We start from the raw sequence: 18,368 nt of genomic DNA, 5'->3' as shown, positions 1-18,368 counted from the left end.
TAAGAGCTCTGTGAAACTTCAGAGAGGCTTAGATTTCTCATATTCATTTGGAACAAAATAAAATATTGATAGGTAATTAAGAAAAGCTGCTCTATAATACCGAATTGAGTTTGTGGTCTTTCACTGTGAGGTGCTTTTCTCAGTGAGGTTTTTGCATGTGAAATGGTGTCTGACATGAAAGGGAGCAGAGGTTTTAGTAAGAAGCTCTGTACATGCTCAGTCCTGTTGGCTGTAATCTTTCTTTGCTTTTGATTGTGCTCTCTGTGTACATAATGTACACTCTCAGCTAACACCTGTTACACAGAGAAGTATTTAAATCTAAGTCCAATCATGTAGTTAATACTTGATTTCTCTGAAACAGAATTGATATTTCTTTTGTTCACCTCCACAGGCTCACACAAAACTACTATTTTCTAGTAGAACAGGTTTTATCATTCATCTTTCCTGTTTCTGTTGCATCTAAAGATGCTTTATATTTATCCTTCTGCTTGTTCAGGTTATTGGCTTGCACATGCACAAAAGGTGTCTGTTGCAGCGATGGAGACTGGATAATATCATACACTGTTCTTAAAGAGGTTTGTGGACACGTCTGAGTGAGACTGCTCATGGTGAATGTGCAGCTTTCACTCCGAGAGCTAAAACACAAGCAGGTGAAAAGCAGCGGGTGGACAGATACCCTTACAAATATTTATTTCTGTCCGTGAGAAACTGACAGTGCAGAAGAGGCAGGTTTATTTAAGGTTATACAAAGGACATGTCAGAATTGGGAATCTGACCCAAATGTTCAGGGACCTAAGTCAGGGTCGTAATTGCTCTCTCCACTTCTTTTGCTGAACCCTGACTTGCACTGACCTTTCATTCATGCTGTTTTCGTGCAGCTACATTTTCAGACTGAGTTGCACTCGCCTGGGCCAGTGGGCCATTGGGTACGTGACTGGCGATGGGAACATCCTGCAGACCATACCTCACAATAAGCCTCTGTTCCAAGCCCTGATCGACGGCAGCCGGGAAGGATTGTGAGTACAGATTCTTACGGCCACCGTGGCTATGAAATCCTGATTTCCTTGTTCCCCCCATGCTTACATGGGTAGTTAGAGATGTCTAAAACAGAGAATCTGCATATGGTGGTTAGCATTCTTTCAGAGTTTAAGAAGCATGCATTTAATTCATTCAAAAACTGCTTGTTTCTTGTTAATTCCATTAACCAGAGTTACTGAAAGTTAACCAAAGTCATATCTCATAGCAAATAAATTCTGTGAGAAAATAAAATGAGACAGCTGTTGCATTGATCCTTCCTTCCCCCCACAGCCCCCCAAGAGTCCCAAATGCACTTAGGCTTATTGAACAGTTACTGCTTCCAGTTATTCATGTGTCTAACTGTGGACAATGATTTGAAAGCTATGTAATTGCTTTTTTATATATTGTGGAGCCAGAACATTTTCCACATTCTAGTAGTTTACTGAAAAGATTTATAATTATTAGAGAATGTAAGTTTATAGGGAGAAGTAGTACATTTTTGCTAGGTTGGCTGAAGTAACAGACAAATATTTGGTGTCAGAATCTTTTCCCTGGGATATGTGTTTTGGTATACCCAATATAAATATATATAATGTGAAAGAAAAAGGAAAGGCAATTGATCAATCGTCAAAAAAGAAAAAAAAAAAAAAGACAAACCTTTTGCAGACTTGTAATTTTTCTCAGTCCTACACAGTCTAGTATTTTTTGCAGGTATGATGATTTCATACCTGTAATAAAAACACACTCATATTGGTAGTGTTTCTCACTGACAAAAACTGAGCAAACAAAAACTGGAGCTGAGAATATTTTATGCAGAGTGATGTTTTTGTACCCTATAACTTTTTCATTATGTGACTTTAAAATATATGACCTTTAAGAAACTGTTTCTAAGTTACAAGTAACATAAATCTGAATATAGAACAACTTAGTGTTGCTGTGGTATCATTTAACCTATAATTAATGTCCCACCAGATCAAAATCCTCCCATTGGTTCTTGCCTAATGTCCAGTCTGCATCAGAAGTTCTCAGTGTGGATTCTTGTCATCATATACACAGATATGCACATATATAATATTGTGACATATCTAATATTATATATCTCGTAATACAGATACACACAAATGTGTTACCTTCTTTTCTGCAGCTTTACTTGGAATAGTCTAAAGAGTCTTGAGTATCATGTTCTCAGTGGGGAAATCACTAGGAAGTACAAGCTCACTGTGAAACAAAGACCTGAAATAATACTCTTTTGAGCTACCCCTAGAAGGTTATCTGCCAATCAAAACTCAGATGCATTCTGGTAGTAGCTGTGCAAGTGATGTCAGAACCTTTCTTATGCTTTTATAAATACACTTGAGCACATGTCAAAATTAATATGTAGCAATTCAGTTGCACTCAAAGTTAGATGGCTGAGGAAAGATGATTTAGTTTAGCTAATGTCTACTGTAACTTATTCTATCCCCTTGAAATTTTATAAGTCTGATTTAGCTGATAAAGCTAAAGAAATGTATATACTTACAAAAGTCTTCTTGTCATGCAGTTACCTGTTCCCAGATGGACGAAGTTATAATCCTGATTTGACAGGATTATGTGAGCCCACACCACATGATCACATAAAAGTCACGCAGGTATGTTGGCAGAGTTTTGAGTTTTGTAGTCTTCACTTCCCTTAGTGGCTCACCTAGCAGTAATAATAAACTTGTATTAAAACGTGAGTAGTGAGTTCATAAGAGTGAAAATACGTTGTTGATAGAAGGGCTTAGGTGAAGAATAGGATAATAATCCTTTAAACTGTAGAGCGGATGGTGATGCAGACACCATGTCTTGGAATGTTTTGTTTATTGTGAGCCTTTTCCAAATGAGAAGGGTTTCAAACAGCTATTAAAGGTTTTTCTGTTATTTATGTAACAGATTGACGTAGCTTGTTTTTTCTTGCTAATAACAAAGCGGAATACAGAAACAAAATGAGGACCAAATAATAGTTTTGAAGCCTGAATAGGAATGGTATAGTTGGTTGGCAAGTCCAGAAGTAGAAATTCATACATTGCAAAAATACCAGTTCCAGGGTGTCCAGTTCTCTCCTTTCTTCTTTGTCTATGGTGCAAATTGAAAGAGAGATCACAGAAAACAGCAGAAGTAATTGAATACCTAAACAGAGTCACTTTGCAGAGAATTGTAGAGGAAATCAGAATATGTGGTTGTGTTTATAGTCTTGTTAAGGGATGGTGTGATTAATTGTGCAGATATTTGATAGTCAAGTAGTAGGAAGTAGCCACCCCAAAAGAAATGCTTGATTAAAAATTGTGCTGAAATTATCACTAGAAGGTTAAGGAATACTGTGTACAACATTTTTCCTGATGAAAACATCTGGAAGACCTGAGGATATGTCTAAAGACTAGATACAAGCCGTGCTGTTCCAGATGGTCTTCTGTTTCTTCCAAATCAGACTGGATGAATGCTGAATCTTCTGTACTTCTGGATGCTCTGTGTGCATTCTGCCTCCAAAAGTATTTTAGAAAAGAAGTATTCTTTACTATCTATGGTATTATCAGAAATATCATTCCAATATATCTGTTTTGTAAGTAAGAGAATTCCTAAAAATAATTACCTGAAGAAAACCTGAATATTTCCACTTCTCTGACTTCCATCTTTTCCCTCCAGTCTTAAGATAATAATGAAAGAGTAATGGAGATTTATCAGGTCTTTGTGTTGTGCAGAGCAATGCTCCAGCCCATATCTTTGCTTTTTCTCAAAGAAAGGAGAAGCAGAAGATGGGCAATGTTCTTGTTCAAGCCAATCATATTTTATTTCGCAGCCATTGAATTAACCAAGTTATTTCTGCACATGTAATTATGAGGATGTTATTATCTAATTCTGATGGTGTTTGAACAGTCTGAGTTTTGTGAGTCTGCCTTAAATAATATATAACTGAAGGGATTTGAAGTTGTCACCATACCTGCCTATGCTATGAAAAGACAGTATGGAAGTGGCTGCAGGGCTAGATTGCTGCAGATGGATTCTTGGCTAGAGCTTCACTGTAATCATCTTTAGTACACTGACAGATAAAAGCTCTCTCTTTCATTTTCTCTTTTTCTTAGCCTCATGTCCCCTCACTTTGCTTAGCAGTAGCTGCTTATTTTCCCATGATCTGGATTATATTTACTTTAGGCTTTCAAAATTTGTTTTTTCAAGCAAAAAAAGGCTTATTCCAATGCAAATGCATTTAACTGTCAGTTGCCCAACAACATCTGATTCTAGAAAACTGTTCTGGACTTGAATTTTGTCTATTATTCATTCCTTCTAATGGTGGTGTTCTACCTTCCTGTCAGTCTTGTAAGGATGCAAAGTACTGAACAATCTGTGCATGACTGTTGCCAAGTTATCCTGCAGGGTGTTCCTGCCATACTTCCTTTACAAGGATTGTGTGCTTTAGCATACTGCTATACAACATCCTTGCTGCAGCACTCTTGCTTGTCAATTTTCAATGCAATAATCTTCTTAGTCCTAAACTCATACCTAGAAATTAAAATCCCAGTTTTGTTCCTATTCATCACTTAATTTTTTGCTTAGAGCTGTATGTTAATTTTCTTCCTTCCGACTGCAACCAAAACAAAGCAGGATGTGTGCCTTGCATAGCAGTTACATATGACAAGTCTGTACAAAATCTAATAGGCACAGACATTTTTAACGCTTTTTGGCATGAATTGTAGTATATTACAGGCTGGAGGAAGCAAAAATGTCAGCTGTTTCAGTAACCTTAGTGTGGCTTTTAGACAGACCAGTAGCAAGAGTTTCCTTGATTAATAAGTAAAGCAGGTTGGAAAACAGCATTTAGAGAAGTATATTCTTTGTGAACAATTCATTGGAAAGAAATAATTGCTTGACTCTCTTTTGTTACAGGAGCAGTATGAATTATACTGTGAAATGGGTTCCACTTTTCAGCTTTGTAAAATCTGTGCAGAGAATGACAAGGATGTGAAGATAGAGCCTTGTGGACACCTTATGTGCACTTCTTGTCTTACAGCGTGGCAGGTACTGTCCTAGTTTAGTTGGTGGGGAAGAGGATGGATTTCTGTTACATTCCTGTTTGCAACGTATATGTTTACTTTTCCAGGTGCAAGGATGGATATATTTGAAATTATAAACTTCCTCATTTTTCAAACCAGAAATGTGTGAAAAATAAAGCTCCAGGAGTCTGCAATCTGGACTTGTAGTCTTGCCAAGGCCATTTGCTGACTGCTGCTGAGTGAAAACTGTTTCCTGAGTGCAGTACCTACTCAGACAGTACAAGCTGGATGTTTGGTGCCAATTCAGTCACTTAGGTCACTTCATGATGTATTTAAAAGACACAAAGAGGACACGTAGATGCTGGGAATGGATAACTGACTAGACAGCATTGTTTAAGGAGAATGGACATCTTTGGTGAGAGAAGAATTCACTTAGTAGTAGAGGTCCTGAATTGATCTGTGGAAAATTAAGCTTTTAGGATGCCTGTGTTTCACATTAGTAACATGCAAAGCACTGAAGCACCTAGATGGCTTTAGACAGTTGTTGGACTAAAAGATTTGAATGGCGGGGAAACTTCGTTCTCTCAGACGCATTTATGGAACATCCAAAAAAACCTTTTTGTAACACAGCTTGGTCTGTTTTGTCCGCCTTGTTCATAGGTGCCCCAGTCTATGGGAAAAGAGAGAATGGGTACGTTTAATTCAGGGCAGTTGACCTAAAAAGTAGCATCTGTAGTTGAGGTCATTCCTTTTTACAATTGTACATCATCCCTGCCCCTTCTTTCATGTCTGTATTTTAAGGGGAGAAGTAAGGTTCATCCAGTTCTCAGAGAGGACTTTGTTCCACATCTAATAATCAGTCTTTGCTTACAAGTGTAGGGAGAAGAGTAAAAAGAGTCCTTGAGTGTTGTCCATTGTGGACCTGTTTTTAAATGAATTCACCTTCATCAATGTGTCTTCACTCTTGTATTTGTGGCGTGCTTTCAAGTACTATAATTTTCCTTTTCTAGTTGGGACATTTTCTACCTAATTAAGAAAGCCTCAGTGGCAAATTTACAGGAAATAACAGAAGTATCGTTTGAGTTTTTCTTCCATTAGCAATAAAGGTTTCTTGAAAAAGAAGAACTCTCTCTGTTTCCAGTTTTATGCTCTTTGTGAAATTTGAGTGTGATATTCCAAACAGAAATCCTTCTAATTGGCTATAAATCAGAAATTTTGAGGAAATTCCATTTGAGGCATACCCATGAAAGGATATTTATTTCACTACTAAGCAGCTGCTGAGCTGGAACAATGTTTCTCATTTCAGGAGTACCCTTTTTTTTTTCATTCAGGTTTCTTTGTGGATGGCAGACATAGAAGTCTGACCACATAAATCATTGACATTGTGAAAAATTCTGAGAGGTCTGTAGTTTTGTTGGTTCTGTTTGCTTCTTCATTTGTTTTTGGCTCAGCTGACAGGGCTAAGCAGAAGGACTGAAATCTCTGTCCTTCTGGTTGTTGGGAGTCTCGTGGTGTGGTAGGAGCATGTTGCAGTCTTGGGCCAGGGATGTGCTCTGATTCTGGAGATTGGAGAAGCTGAGGTCTCCAGTACTTGGTATGGGATAGGGATTCAGGAAGACAATGATAAAGCATTTTAGGCTCAGAAACCTGACGTGTTGAATGCACCAGGTTTCATCAGAACAGAGCTACCAGCTGTAATTGGTCAGGTACATTTCAGACTTCATTACAAATTTAACTTTTGTATAATTGTGAGGCAATGAAGAAATATTACACTGCAACAGCATCAGCTGTTGTGACCTTCTGGTGGGTTGTTTAATTGGCAGCATAATGGCTCGTTAGGCATGCCTCAGGAGATCCAATACAGATGTTTTCACTAAGCAGAAAAAAATTGAGTAAGCAGCATCAGGTCTGCATAGAATACTAAGGATGATTGAGCTGTTCACCTTTATGGGGCTCAGTCTCTCAAACAGGACTTGGTTTGCTTGTTTCCTTTTTGTATTATGCAACAGGAGTAAAATGTCATTGTATACCAGAGAAATCTACTGTCTGAAAAGTACATGTTTTCTAAAGGCATGTGGGCATATAGGCTGTATTGGAAGGTTGATAATGTTCTAAATGACCTTTCTGAGGGCATGGACAAGTGTGTGTATTAATATAGACATCTTGGATGTGTATTCATACTGTTGAATACGAGTCTGCTGATGTGTTTCGTTGCTAAGGCTTTCTAAAAGAAAGGATGGGAAATGCTAGTGCAGAACACAGGCACAAGAAAGCCTTGAAAACTAAACACTCTGTGCCTCATTGATAAGGGGTGTTTTTTTAGAAAATGAAGCTGTAAGAAGTTGTATAGAGTGAGGGAGGAGTTCTGTTCACTTGACTATGGCTACTTCAGTAGGACCATATAATTTGAAGATGTTTTTTGAGGTAGTTAAGTTGACTAGCTAGTTGTACTTATAGTACTGAAAGTAGAGTAGAGGTGTCTTTCCATACAAAATGAGAATCCAGTAGTAATCCTGCAGATGATGTCAGAAGACGCCATTTATGCTTATCTGGCCTTGTGATAAGCTCATCCAAAAACTGTAAAATCATCTGTCAGTTTAGTAAGACTGGCAAGTGTCAAGATAAAAAATAATGCTAGAAAAAAATTAAAGTTGTTTTTTCATCTGAGTAATCAGAAACCTGTGCTTGCTTGGTTATATTTCAGTGTAAGTAGGTTGTTTAGAATTCATTTTGATGTCCATATCTCTTTAGCTGTCTACCTGACTGCAAATACAACACAACGTGATTTCTGATTTCACTTTGAATTACCTTCAACTCTCAAAGCTTCATGGTTCCTCTGGGTGTGGGTTTATTTGTGATTTTATTTGCTTGGTGGTGGGTTTTTGTTTTATTTTGTTTATAATTCAAATCTATGTTATGCTTCTTGATGGAAATATTTTTATTAGTGCTTGAAAGATTTTTGTGTGCTTCTCAGATTTTTTTTTGTTAGTAGTCTGAATCTAAAGGCTTTTTGTTTATTTCTGATAAGAAAAAATACATTTCTGATATAAGTAAAAGGAATGGAATATGGCTGCTGGAAATCATTGAACAGATACGACTTAAAAATTTAAATTCTTGTTATTCTTTTTTCTGATAATATGTGAAAATAATTCCTTGTCTTATATAATTTATTGAAAATGTAGTTAAGTCCTGATTTTTTATGTAAATGTGAAGAAATCTGTTTGTAGCTTTAGGTGTTCTCAATGCTGTCAGTGCTGCAGCTGTTATGGACTGAATATGTTTTTCCAAGAAGAGCTGCATGCCATAAAGCTTGCCTGCGTTTCCTAACGCCAAATGAAAAAGAAATACTTTATGGTTAATATAAAAGGTATATAATAAAATGCATTATCTCTGGGTACACACCTCACCTTCTTTCTCCTGAAGGAACAGCAAAATTGTAAGCCTGAAAGGAAGCGTGTTGCTTCCTGAGCTGTAATATTAAGACAGTTTTAGTGCTTTGTAGAGATAATAGTTACATTTTGATTAGTAATTTTTAAGTGAAGCTTAATCTATTAGAGACAGCTTTAAATGTGCAGTCATTTTAAGATTTACTATAGTTAAATGTTCGTTAATCTGTTTCCTGTTTACTCCAGTCCTTCTTTACAAGCTTTTGGAGACCGACTGAGGATGTTTCTGTGTGAAAGGTGTTAAGTCCCACTTTTAAAATTGTTGCTGGTGGTTTTTTTGTTTTTTTTTTTTTTAATTTATCTACTTTTTTGTCTGGCTGTAGGAATCAGATGGCCAGGGCTGCCCTTTCTGCCGCTGTGAAATCAAAGGAACGGAACCAATCATTGTGGATCCCTTTGATCCCAGGGATGAGAACTCCAGGTGCTGCAGTATTATGGATAGCTTTAGTATGCCCATGTTGGACTTGGATGACGATGATGATAGAGAAGAGTCTCTAATGATGAATCGTTTGGCTTCAGTCCGAAAGGTAACTTTCCAAACGCTGCACAACAGCTAAACCCAGAGGTTTGTAAACAAAGCTGCCCGTAACTTCACACAGCGACAGGTTCGCTTCAGGCCTCAGCTCACGGCACCTCACTGAACACTTGTTGGGTTGAAAAAACAGAATGTGACAGTACAAATGCATTCATGAAGTTGAATTGGAGGGAAAAAATATTCCAGATTCTCAGCTGATATGAGCTGAGATAACATAGTTTGTAATGGGCAAAGTATGAGTTTGCACCAGCTGAAACCCTTATCCAAACTATGCTGTATGAATAAACCCTGAGCTTTTTATTTGTAAAGAACAAAAAATTTCCTATATGGATTTGTTTCCTGCACATGTGTACATATGCATAGAATGTTTTAGGATTAAAGTTGAATTCCTAGACGTTTTTCAATATTATTGTTTTATAAAAGTGACTTGACACCTAATTCATACTGCTCACAAGTAGCTTTTAGTTATGTTTCATGTGAGTTGTCTATGATTTTTTTTCTGTAATTTTTAGTATTAGGTATTCTTAGTGAGAAGTATTTTTGAGATTATCCATAGGGACTTTGTGTTTTGGGATGTTTCTCCTCCTGAAAGTGCTCTATGTTAAATTCTGAGATCTTTGTTGCCGATTTTATTACTGATAAGTAAGCAGTATCATTGACAAAAGTTTATTTTATGGTGATAGATTTTACTGCTGTATTTTAGCCTGGAACAGATATTGTCAGAGGCCAGGCAACACTGATTTTGACAGAGCATTTACTAGATTTTACCTTATACTAAGGTCATCCAGATTGAATTGTTGCCCTGGAATTAATTTTGTAACATCTTACTTTTCCATTTCCTTATCATTGTATTTATTAAAAAAAAAGCATTCTTCACCATCATATCTGAGAGTATCTGCCAGTTAATATACAAGCTTCTGATATCCTTCCTAACCTCTTAAGGCTTGTGAATCATTCTTGTGTTGTGTACGTAATACAACATGCTCTGCCCTTGGGAACAGTTTATCCTTCCTGCCTGGACTTAAATTGCAGTCTGCAGCATGACCTCTGTGAGATAGCCTTGAATTGATGGGCTTTTATAACACTATCACTTCCATGATAAGGCAAAAATGCATTATGCCTTTATCAAAAGAAGGAACAATAGGTTTACTATAAGAAGCCTTCTTTTAGGTATCTACCAAGTGCTTGAGTGCTTTGGTGTCTTGCTAATTTTTTTCATTGATTTCATTGTTCAGTGAAAGAAATCTTCACTCTGCCAGCCTCTTGAAGTCCATTTGAAATTGCTGAATTATTGCATCATCTGGTGATCTTTAGCCGCTGTTCTCTTAAAATTGTTACCATTGGTTGTGAAATGAGGGTTTTAACCATACCACCTGTGTGTAATATGGCATGGTTTATATACACTTCTTGTTAGCAATGCCTTCATCAGGCTTGCCTATTTCTTTAACCATTGTTTATTTTTCCTGCTAATCAGTGCATCTTTGGAGCCTGCTAAAAGAAATCATATCCTTCTCTGTGGCATTATGTAGAACTTTACTCTTTGTGAAATTTTCTCTTGTCTGTCAGTAATGCTGTTCATATGAACAGGGTACTGGATAATGACTGTGTTGTAGTAACATAATTTGTTGAAATGATGGAAGCTAGGTGGCAAAGACAAAAATTTAGCTCTTGCAGCCAACCTGTTGTATTGTAACTTTGTAATCTCAGAGAACAAATTTTTCAATTCTTACTTTACTGCATGGGCTGTGGTAAGCTTTCTCAACATCAATCTGTTAATCCTTGAAAATCAAATGGGCTGTATTTGTGTCAAATCAACTGGCTGACCAGTCTAAGAAATATCTGGCTAGTAGTGAGCTGGGTTGTGAAACTCATTAGAGGAGGAGAGTTTCAGAGACATGAAGTTCTGATGAAAGTAGCTGTAGGGCTTCACAATGTGTTGTGGAAATAATCAGATATCAGAAAAATACCAGTTTTGCAGTTTATCACTCTTACCCCTGAACTGTACTCAGAAACTCTGAGAGGTATCTGAATTAGGTCTCTGAAAGACCTCAGACTTGAAATTGCTTTAAGGAAAAGAGCAATCATGAACCTCCTTAGTCATGTTTTAAAGGAATTAGTACATACACATTAAGAAAAATTAATGATTCTTGCTAGGTGTTGTGTATGAGTCAGCAGTAGCAGCAGATCAGCTCTAGCAGAGGCTTTGGAAAAATCCACTGCAGTTAGGCTGTTTATCTGCTTCATCAATCAGCTTATTTTTCTTATTTCCAAATTGTCTTCAGCTATTTCTTAATGAAAGAAAGAGAAAGAGTGGTGCCAAAAGCCTCTGTTAATTGTTTCCTCGCTGAGAAATTTCCAGCCCGATGGTATCAAATTAGCTAATGCAGTTACTGCCCAAAAAGTTCCTCCTCTCAGCTTTGTTCTAGCAAAGCACAACATTATGAAATGCACATTAAAAAAGTGGAGATTACAGGAGGTTAGAGTAAATATTGAATATAGCTTAAAAAAAAATTCAAGAGAGCATTTGAGTCTCTAGTAGAGTATATTAGTTATTCTATAATGTTTAATATTTAATTGCCCTAATGAATGAAGAGTCACTGTCACTTTTCCTTGGTACAAGACATCATTTGATACACTTCTTTTAAAAAGAAAGAAGGAAATTAAGGAAAATGGATAGTGCAGGAGTTCTTGCTAAGAGCAAATAATTTTGGATTCATAAGTGCTAAGGTAACAATTGTCTGATCCAAATAATATCATATGAAAACACAGAGGAGGACTCTACGAGTGCAGGAGACTGAGGTTTTCAGTACCTAAAAGTGAATTAACATTTGTCTAAAAGTAGATCAAGTTCCTCTGTCAGGGGTGTTACTGTCTTCTCTGAAATTAATTTCCTAGAAATCTGAATGCACAAACCCCTGATTGATTGATTCAAGCTGTATTTAAAATGATGATAGGAAATTGTCAAGGCTGAAAGACAGTTTGCCGTGACTAGGCTTCTTCCAGCAGATGAGTTAGGTCAGATTTGGTAAATCATGACAAAAGACCTTGGCTCTCAAAATATGGGAGGAGGCTCTTTTCACTCATTTCTATATTATTAAGTGGAACTTTTTTCTGGTAATGGAAGAAGGCATGTATTACATAGTAATAATATCGTTATTTTCATGATATCAAATATAAAAACATGTAAAATAAGACTTGAATTATGTATCCAGATATTCCCTTTGGCAGAACCTGAGCTGATATATACACATCACTGCCTATGTAATGGTACACGTGGTTGGTGGGAATGTATTAAGATCATGTCACTCAACAGGAGTGACTTACTTAGCTGATCACTTACTGGTATTTGAAGGGTATAATTGCTGGGAGGCAGTGTGCCTCCCCTAATTATGGATTCCCTTGGCAGTGTGCTGCTGACTCTCACAGACCTACCTCCCTCTCCCTCCTTCACATGCATTTTCTTGGGTCAGCAGAGATAAAGGGAATAAATCTGTCTTCTTAAAAACATGTTTACAGTCATCAGTGTTAAGTGATGTAAATTTATATCCTCATGTAAGTTTTTAAGCCTAGATAATACAGCTCGGCCCAGGTCACAGCTTATCTTAACAAGAAATAACAAATTTGTGAGTTACTCTTACCTGAATATAAATAAACTTCAGAGAATTACTTCCAGTGTAGGTCTGCTGGGACCCTCTTAGATGTCTCCTGCAGTTTGTTTGCTCCAAGGACATTAACAGGCAGGACAGTATTCCTCAGTGAGTCATTCATTAGGATTTATATTGAGTATGTTTTTCATATGTGCCTATCTGGCATAAAAGTATTTGAAAACTCTTGATTCAATAGCCTGGCTGTTAATATTTCCATCTAAAAACCTTGACTAGAAATTGTAATCAGTGTTGGAAGCAGGCTTTTTCTTGAATTCATAACTGCTAGGGGCAGACTGATAGGAGTATATCCCAGTGACAGATACATCTGATGGAATAACACAAGTGTGGTCCCTTCTGCAGAACAACTGCAAAGTAAGTCCCAGCTGCTTTTCCCTTGGCAGCAGTCACGCCAGCCAGATGAAGTCCATGTTGTTACAAAGGAGTCTGTGTTCTTCTCCTTAATTACATCTTTATTGCACAGGTCTCTGTGTGGTGCAGCAGAGCCCCTTTGTACACTGAAGGTCTGTCTTCTGTCACTGCCAGTTCATTTGAGTTAGTTTGTGCCTTAATCACTTCCGTGTTTTAGCTTTTTGTCACTGGTCTCTCTCATTGCACATTTTTTCCCAGCGTAGAGAAACGCACAGACATCTCCAGTAGGTGACAAACAGAGAGATTTTAGGAGAGTGTGCCAAAAAGAGTCGGTATTAGTACATCTGTTAATGGTATCCACATGAGATGCAGCCATCTTGCTGGCCTAGCTGTCAACACACATCAAATGATGCAGCTAGACAGGTTGGATGGGGTTGGACTGAAAAATACGGGGTTTTCCTAATGGGAATATGATGGGAATCTGATAATGAATGCTAAGGAAAGCCTGTTTGTTGCTGTGGAATATTTGGTTTTTTTGTATTTTTAGTATCAGTTGATCGAAACAAGAAATTATAAGTTTGTCCCAGCAAAGCTTTTGCTCTTCCTTCAGCATCCAGTGGTGATATGGATTAGGCTTCTTTGTAAGGGGAGAAAAGCTGCTTTTGCTTGCAGCTATTTAACTTTTTTTCTTCTTTTCTTGTACCTGATAAGTTACTCTTTAACTTGTTGACCGTAATCAATTCCCTTTTTGAAATCTCTGGGGTCACAGCATGTTCTGTTAGCGTTGTGACTGTAGCATAGCACAGTAGTCCAGGGGAACGAAAAATTACTTTGCTAGTTTGAAACACGACATAACAAGGCATGGATGCAAGTCTAAATTCAAGTGTTCTCACACACTCACTACTTTGAAGATTTTCGATTCAGTTTTGTTGTGGTTTGCTGTCCATGGAATGTGATAGAGGTAGCCAAATACCAAGCATATATGGAACTAGAAGTTTATCACATAAATTAAATTGCTTGCTTCATTTGGTTTCAAAGCATATCAGGGTTTAAGAATCTTGTACTTTTAAATGAATGGTTTGTAAATGTGAATATTCTTTGATTTTTGTCTCTGCAAAAGGTAGACTTATTGCAGCAGGGGAAGTCTGACATGGATGGAACCAGTGAGTGAGCACACCGAGGGAAGAGGGCATCATTTTGCCTAATGGTTCTTTAGAGAAGAACTGCCAGATAGAAAGAGGGATGGATATTCTTAAAATGATATCACTACAGTGCTGTTCACTTAGCTGCGATTTGTGCAACTCCATGCAGTCTCCCATTTGAGACTCTCAGGTTTCTCTCTCAGGAAATTGTGTTAATTAGATTGATGATGCAACAGTTAGAACATTCTAAATTCCTAACAATTGTTTCCTGTCCAATAATTGGTTTTCAGTATTTCCTGTCGTTCTTACTCTGTTTCCTACTGCTATCACGTATGTGATTGCTCTTCTGGAACAATTCCCTGCTGACTGAAATGCATTATATTGTGCAACACCGTAAAATACTGTGGCTTAACTACATCACTTTCATTTATTTTAAATAATTGAATCTTTTTGGAGGTGTGACCTGCTTATTTGGTTCTATTTCAGATAATTTGGGAAATAAATTCATTTTGTGTCTGCTGAAGTCAATCCTTTGAGTATATTGTATTGCATTGTTCTTGGCTTTCAAGAATGCTCTATGGAGTTGTAACTAAACTTTGAAAACTAATGCTATTAAATGATACAGTGTTTATTATGCTGTTTAACTGATAGATGCCTTCTGATAAGGAACATGAATTGACATTTGGTTTATAGTAATTCTATAATTACAGTTGCTCAGGCATGCTTGCATGCATACAAGATATATATGCAAGGTACATATCTTGCTTACTTATTCAACTTTCCTTAATGTTGAGAGGCTAAATGCTTTGGTAATTCATGTATTTGTTCTTATGGTCATCCAGTCAAGGACAGGGTCATTCACCATTTAAAGGAAACAAAGAAAATTTAAAGACTTTATTCAAGGCATTTAATATGAATATTGAGACCACCTCTTCATTGAAGAGAGAAACTGAGAAACTTCTAGTAGCCATGAAGACCACATGTCTGCTCTGTCTCTTGAATCTGAATGTTTAGTTGACATTGAGCTCACACATGTAGACAAAGTGGGGAAGACTAAAGAGCAGCAAAAAATCATCCTGATGGTGAAGTTGCACTTACAGCTTTCAACATCTTCTTTCCCCTCTCCTGCGTTTTCGTGCACTATTGACAGTAATACTGTGGTGGCTCCTGTTTTGAAGGAAATATGGTAGCAATCCCTGTTTTATAGAACAGAATATTAAACTAAGCTGTAGTACAGAGCATTGATAAGGAGTCAGTGCTCTAGATCCTTTTCCTCAATCTGCTTTTCCATTTACAGTTTACAGTTTCTTTAATATAATGATTGTGTGTAAGGAAAGGTAGTGTTGCTTACTTGTTTTCCTTGTTAAAGAACTTTCTACTCTCATTCCAGTTACCACTATGAGATGTTCAGCACTCATGAGAAAATGCCTATGAAGAGGGGGAAGTTTTTATCAGAGGGGTTTAGCCTAAAGATGGGTGCATTTTTGCCTCTCTAGGCAAGCTGTGATGTGAGAACAGTGGGGTGCCTCAGTGCACAAGTGGCCCCAAGGCTGATCCTTGGTGGGAATGGCTTCCAGCTACTTGTGTCTACTCGCAGGGAAAGCACAGAACAGCACAGACATTCAGGTTTATACAGTGCACTGAAACTCATACAGTGAGTTCATAGAAATAACCTGAACTGATCTGTGCAGACACCTGAGCTGTGTTTGTTAAAAGTGAGCCAGATGAGGGGTAGGGACTAATTGCAAAATTGGGCAGAGCTGTATGGTGAGACTTGCAGTCTTTGGTTCTGATGAATTTGAAAGGACAGGTCAAGGAAAAAAAAAATCATAATTTGTCACTGGATGTTAAATGTTTATTAGTTCAGTGTTTTCTTAAATGATAAAATTATTCTAAAATTATTTTTGCAATCACTTCATTTTTTTTGCTGTTTTCACTTCATTCCTTAATGTGAAAAAAGCTGGTGATTTTGATGGGTAAATTTTCAGAAGACATACATTCTATTTTGTATGGAAGTATTATTTGAAAATGGAAAGTAGACAATAACAGTCAGTATCATTGATGTCCAGCTTTTAAAAGTAATTTGTAGAACTTTAGATTGAGTACTCTCTATTATTAAAAAGGTTATCAGGGGTAGCAGTGCTATGGTAGAATTTATGATTATTCTTTTTCTCATGTTTGGCAGTGATCATTAGGTTTTTATACAAATTGCTAGAATATATTTTTTTTTAATTCATCACAAGTTAACACAGGTCTTAATTTTGAGGTAGAAGGACTTGTAGACTTCTTTTTCAGTAACTGTAAGATGAGCTCTGCTGTCCAGATGTCCATTATGAAAAATGATTATTATAATTGACTCTTAGAAAGTATCTGATAAGTATCAAGCATCTTAGTTGTGGAATGGAAGTTGTGTACTTGATCATCAGGTAAAAGGTAATTTTTATTTTTCTTTCCTGAAGTGCAACGAGAGGCAGAATTCGCCAGTGACTTCCCCAGGATCTTCCCCTCTTGCACAAAGAAGAAAACCTCTTCCAGACCCCCTGCAAATCCCCCATCTTAGCCTCCCCCCTGTACCTCCCCGTCTGGATCTGATCCAGAAGGGAGTAGCCCGGTCACCGTGTGCCAGCCCAACCGGGTCACCAAAGGTAAGTGTTACTGAACCCTTATTTCTGGGTGTAAGAATTCTGACACATTGCATTTGCTTTTCTCCAAGCTGAGCTTCTTGTTTGTTTTGTGTAGTGGACTGTTTCAAACCTGTCCATGGATTTTGCTTTTTCAGCATTTTGCTTTGCCCAAAAGAACTTCAGTTCCTTGTAGCTTAAAGAAACTTTAGATTAGATCCATATTGATGAAATCTCTTCTCTTTCCATAATACCTTATGTAGTCAAATGTTTCTGGCTGCATGTATTAGCCAAATATGACTTCAGTTTGTCTGATGATTATATTGTACTTGGTTATGGTCAGAATTTTAAAGATGTTGCAGTAATGGATCAGTTCTGTAACAAACTCTGATTAATGAAAATAAATAGAAGCTAAAGTTTCCTGAAAATAGATTTAAAGGTCATTATCTCATTAAAATTATATGTTTTCCTTTCATGATGATTGATACTCAATTTCCACAGTGTCCTTACAAGAAAAATATGTGCAGATACACTGCTTTCAAAACCTTAAATGGCATATAATAGGACTCAAATTTCAAGGGAAATAATAATGACTTGATAGCCAATATGATTGTATGCTATGTTTTGTAAAACTAGTGATACTAAAGATTCAGTGATTTTTTGAGTGGGTAAGCATGAAAGAGAACAAATACTGTTTGTTGCTCTCTATAACAAATTGCTTGTTTTATTGTAATTGCTGCATAGAGAGAGGATTAGATTAAATTTTTTTATTTTTATACGACAAATTCAAGTTCAGGACATAACTTCAAACTTGTGTGCTCATTATAATCCAGTTTGAAGTAGCTTGTTTCTTTTGTCAGGTTTTTACTTTAAAGTTGGAAATAAATATCTTTTTAAGATTTAGTAGTTTGTAATTTAGAAGAAAAAATAGAAGTTTGCATAGTTTCTTTAATCTTTTTCCTTAACTTCCTATGTTATGCAAAGGAATTTATAACACATTGAGGATATACACAGAACACATGCCACACAATTAAAAATTAGTTTTACAATGGGTTTTTTCAGAGTTCATGGCTTTTAAAAAAAGTAAACCAGGAATAGCATTAATGCTGCTTTAATTTTTTGAAAATGCTTTTTACGTGAAACTTTTCCTAAGAAAAAAAAAATTGTGAGGTGCAAGGGAAACAAGATGAGGGCAACAAAGAATTATCTCATATGGTAAAAAAATTGTATTAAAGAGAGAAAAAGATTATTTAGTCCTGCCAAAACTACTCCTTCAGGAAAAAAACCGTCAGCTTTTCTATTTTGCTCAAGTTAAAAATTATAATTTATAACTATAAGGTATAACAAAAAGTCTGGATCGGGATATTATTTTCCTGTGTTGACAGTGAAAATAACTATTTTACTTGACTAGCAAGTGAGTTAAACACTTCTTTATTTAGTTTACATCATTTTAAAATGCATAGGCCTATAGGTAGAATAACTGTATTTTCAATTCAAGTCACATGCTGAGGTACTGCTTGAAGAATAGTGCTGGGCTAGCCAGTGAAGTGAGAGCAAATGCTGTTCTTACTTTAAAAGTTCGGT

The 18,368-nt window shown here is 36.7% G+C and overlaps 1 protein-coding gene across 2 annotated transcripts in view; it reads left to right on the top strand.

Annotated features, from left to right (window-relative positions):
• Nucleotides 1-18,368, top strand: part of CBLB (Cbl proto-oncogene B) — a 126,053-nt gene that overhangs the window by 82,819 nt on the left and 24,866 nt on the right. For both annotated transcript variants that reach the window (XM_063393799.1, XM_063393800.1), the window contains exons 7-11: nt 879-1,016; nt 2,558-2,645; nt 4,918-5,049; nt 8,794-8,997; nt 16,623-16,808. In XM_063393799.1, coding sequence (XP_063249869.1) covers nt 879-1,016; nt 2,558-2,645; nt 4,918-5,049; nt 8,794-8,997; nt 16,623-16,808 — 748 coding nt within the window. The remainder of the gene's footprint in view (nt 1-878; nt 1,017-2,557; nt 2,646-4,917; nt 5,050-8,793; nt 8,998-16,622; nt 16,809-18,368) is intronic.

This window comes from Prinia subflava, chromosome 3 (genome assembly GCF_021018805.1).
Source record: "Prinia subflava isolate CZ2003 ecotype Zambia chromosome 3, Cam_Psub_1.2, whole genome shotgun sequence".
NCBI lineage: Eukaryota > Metazoa > Chordata > Aves > Passeriformes > Cisticolidae > Prinia > Prinia subflava.
Note: the sequence above shows the minus strand (reverse complement) of the source record. Positions and strands in the feature narration are given on the sequence as shown.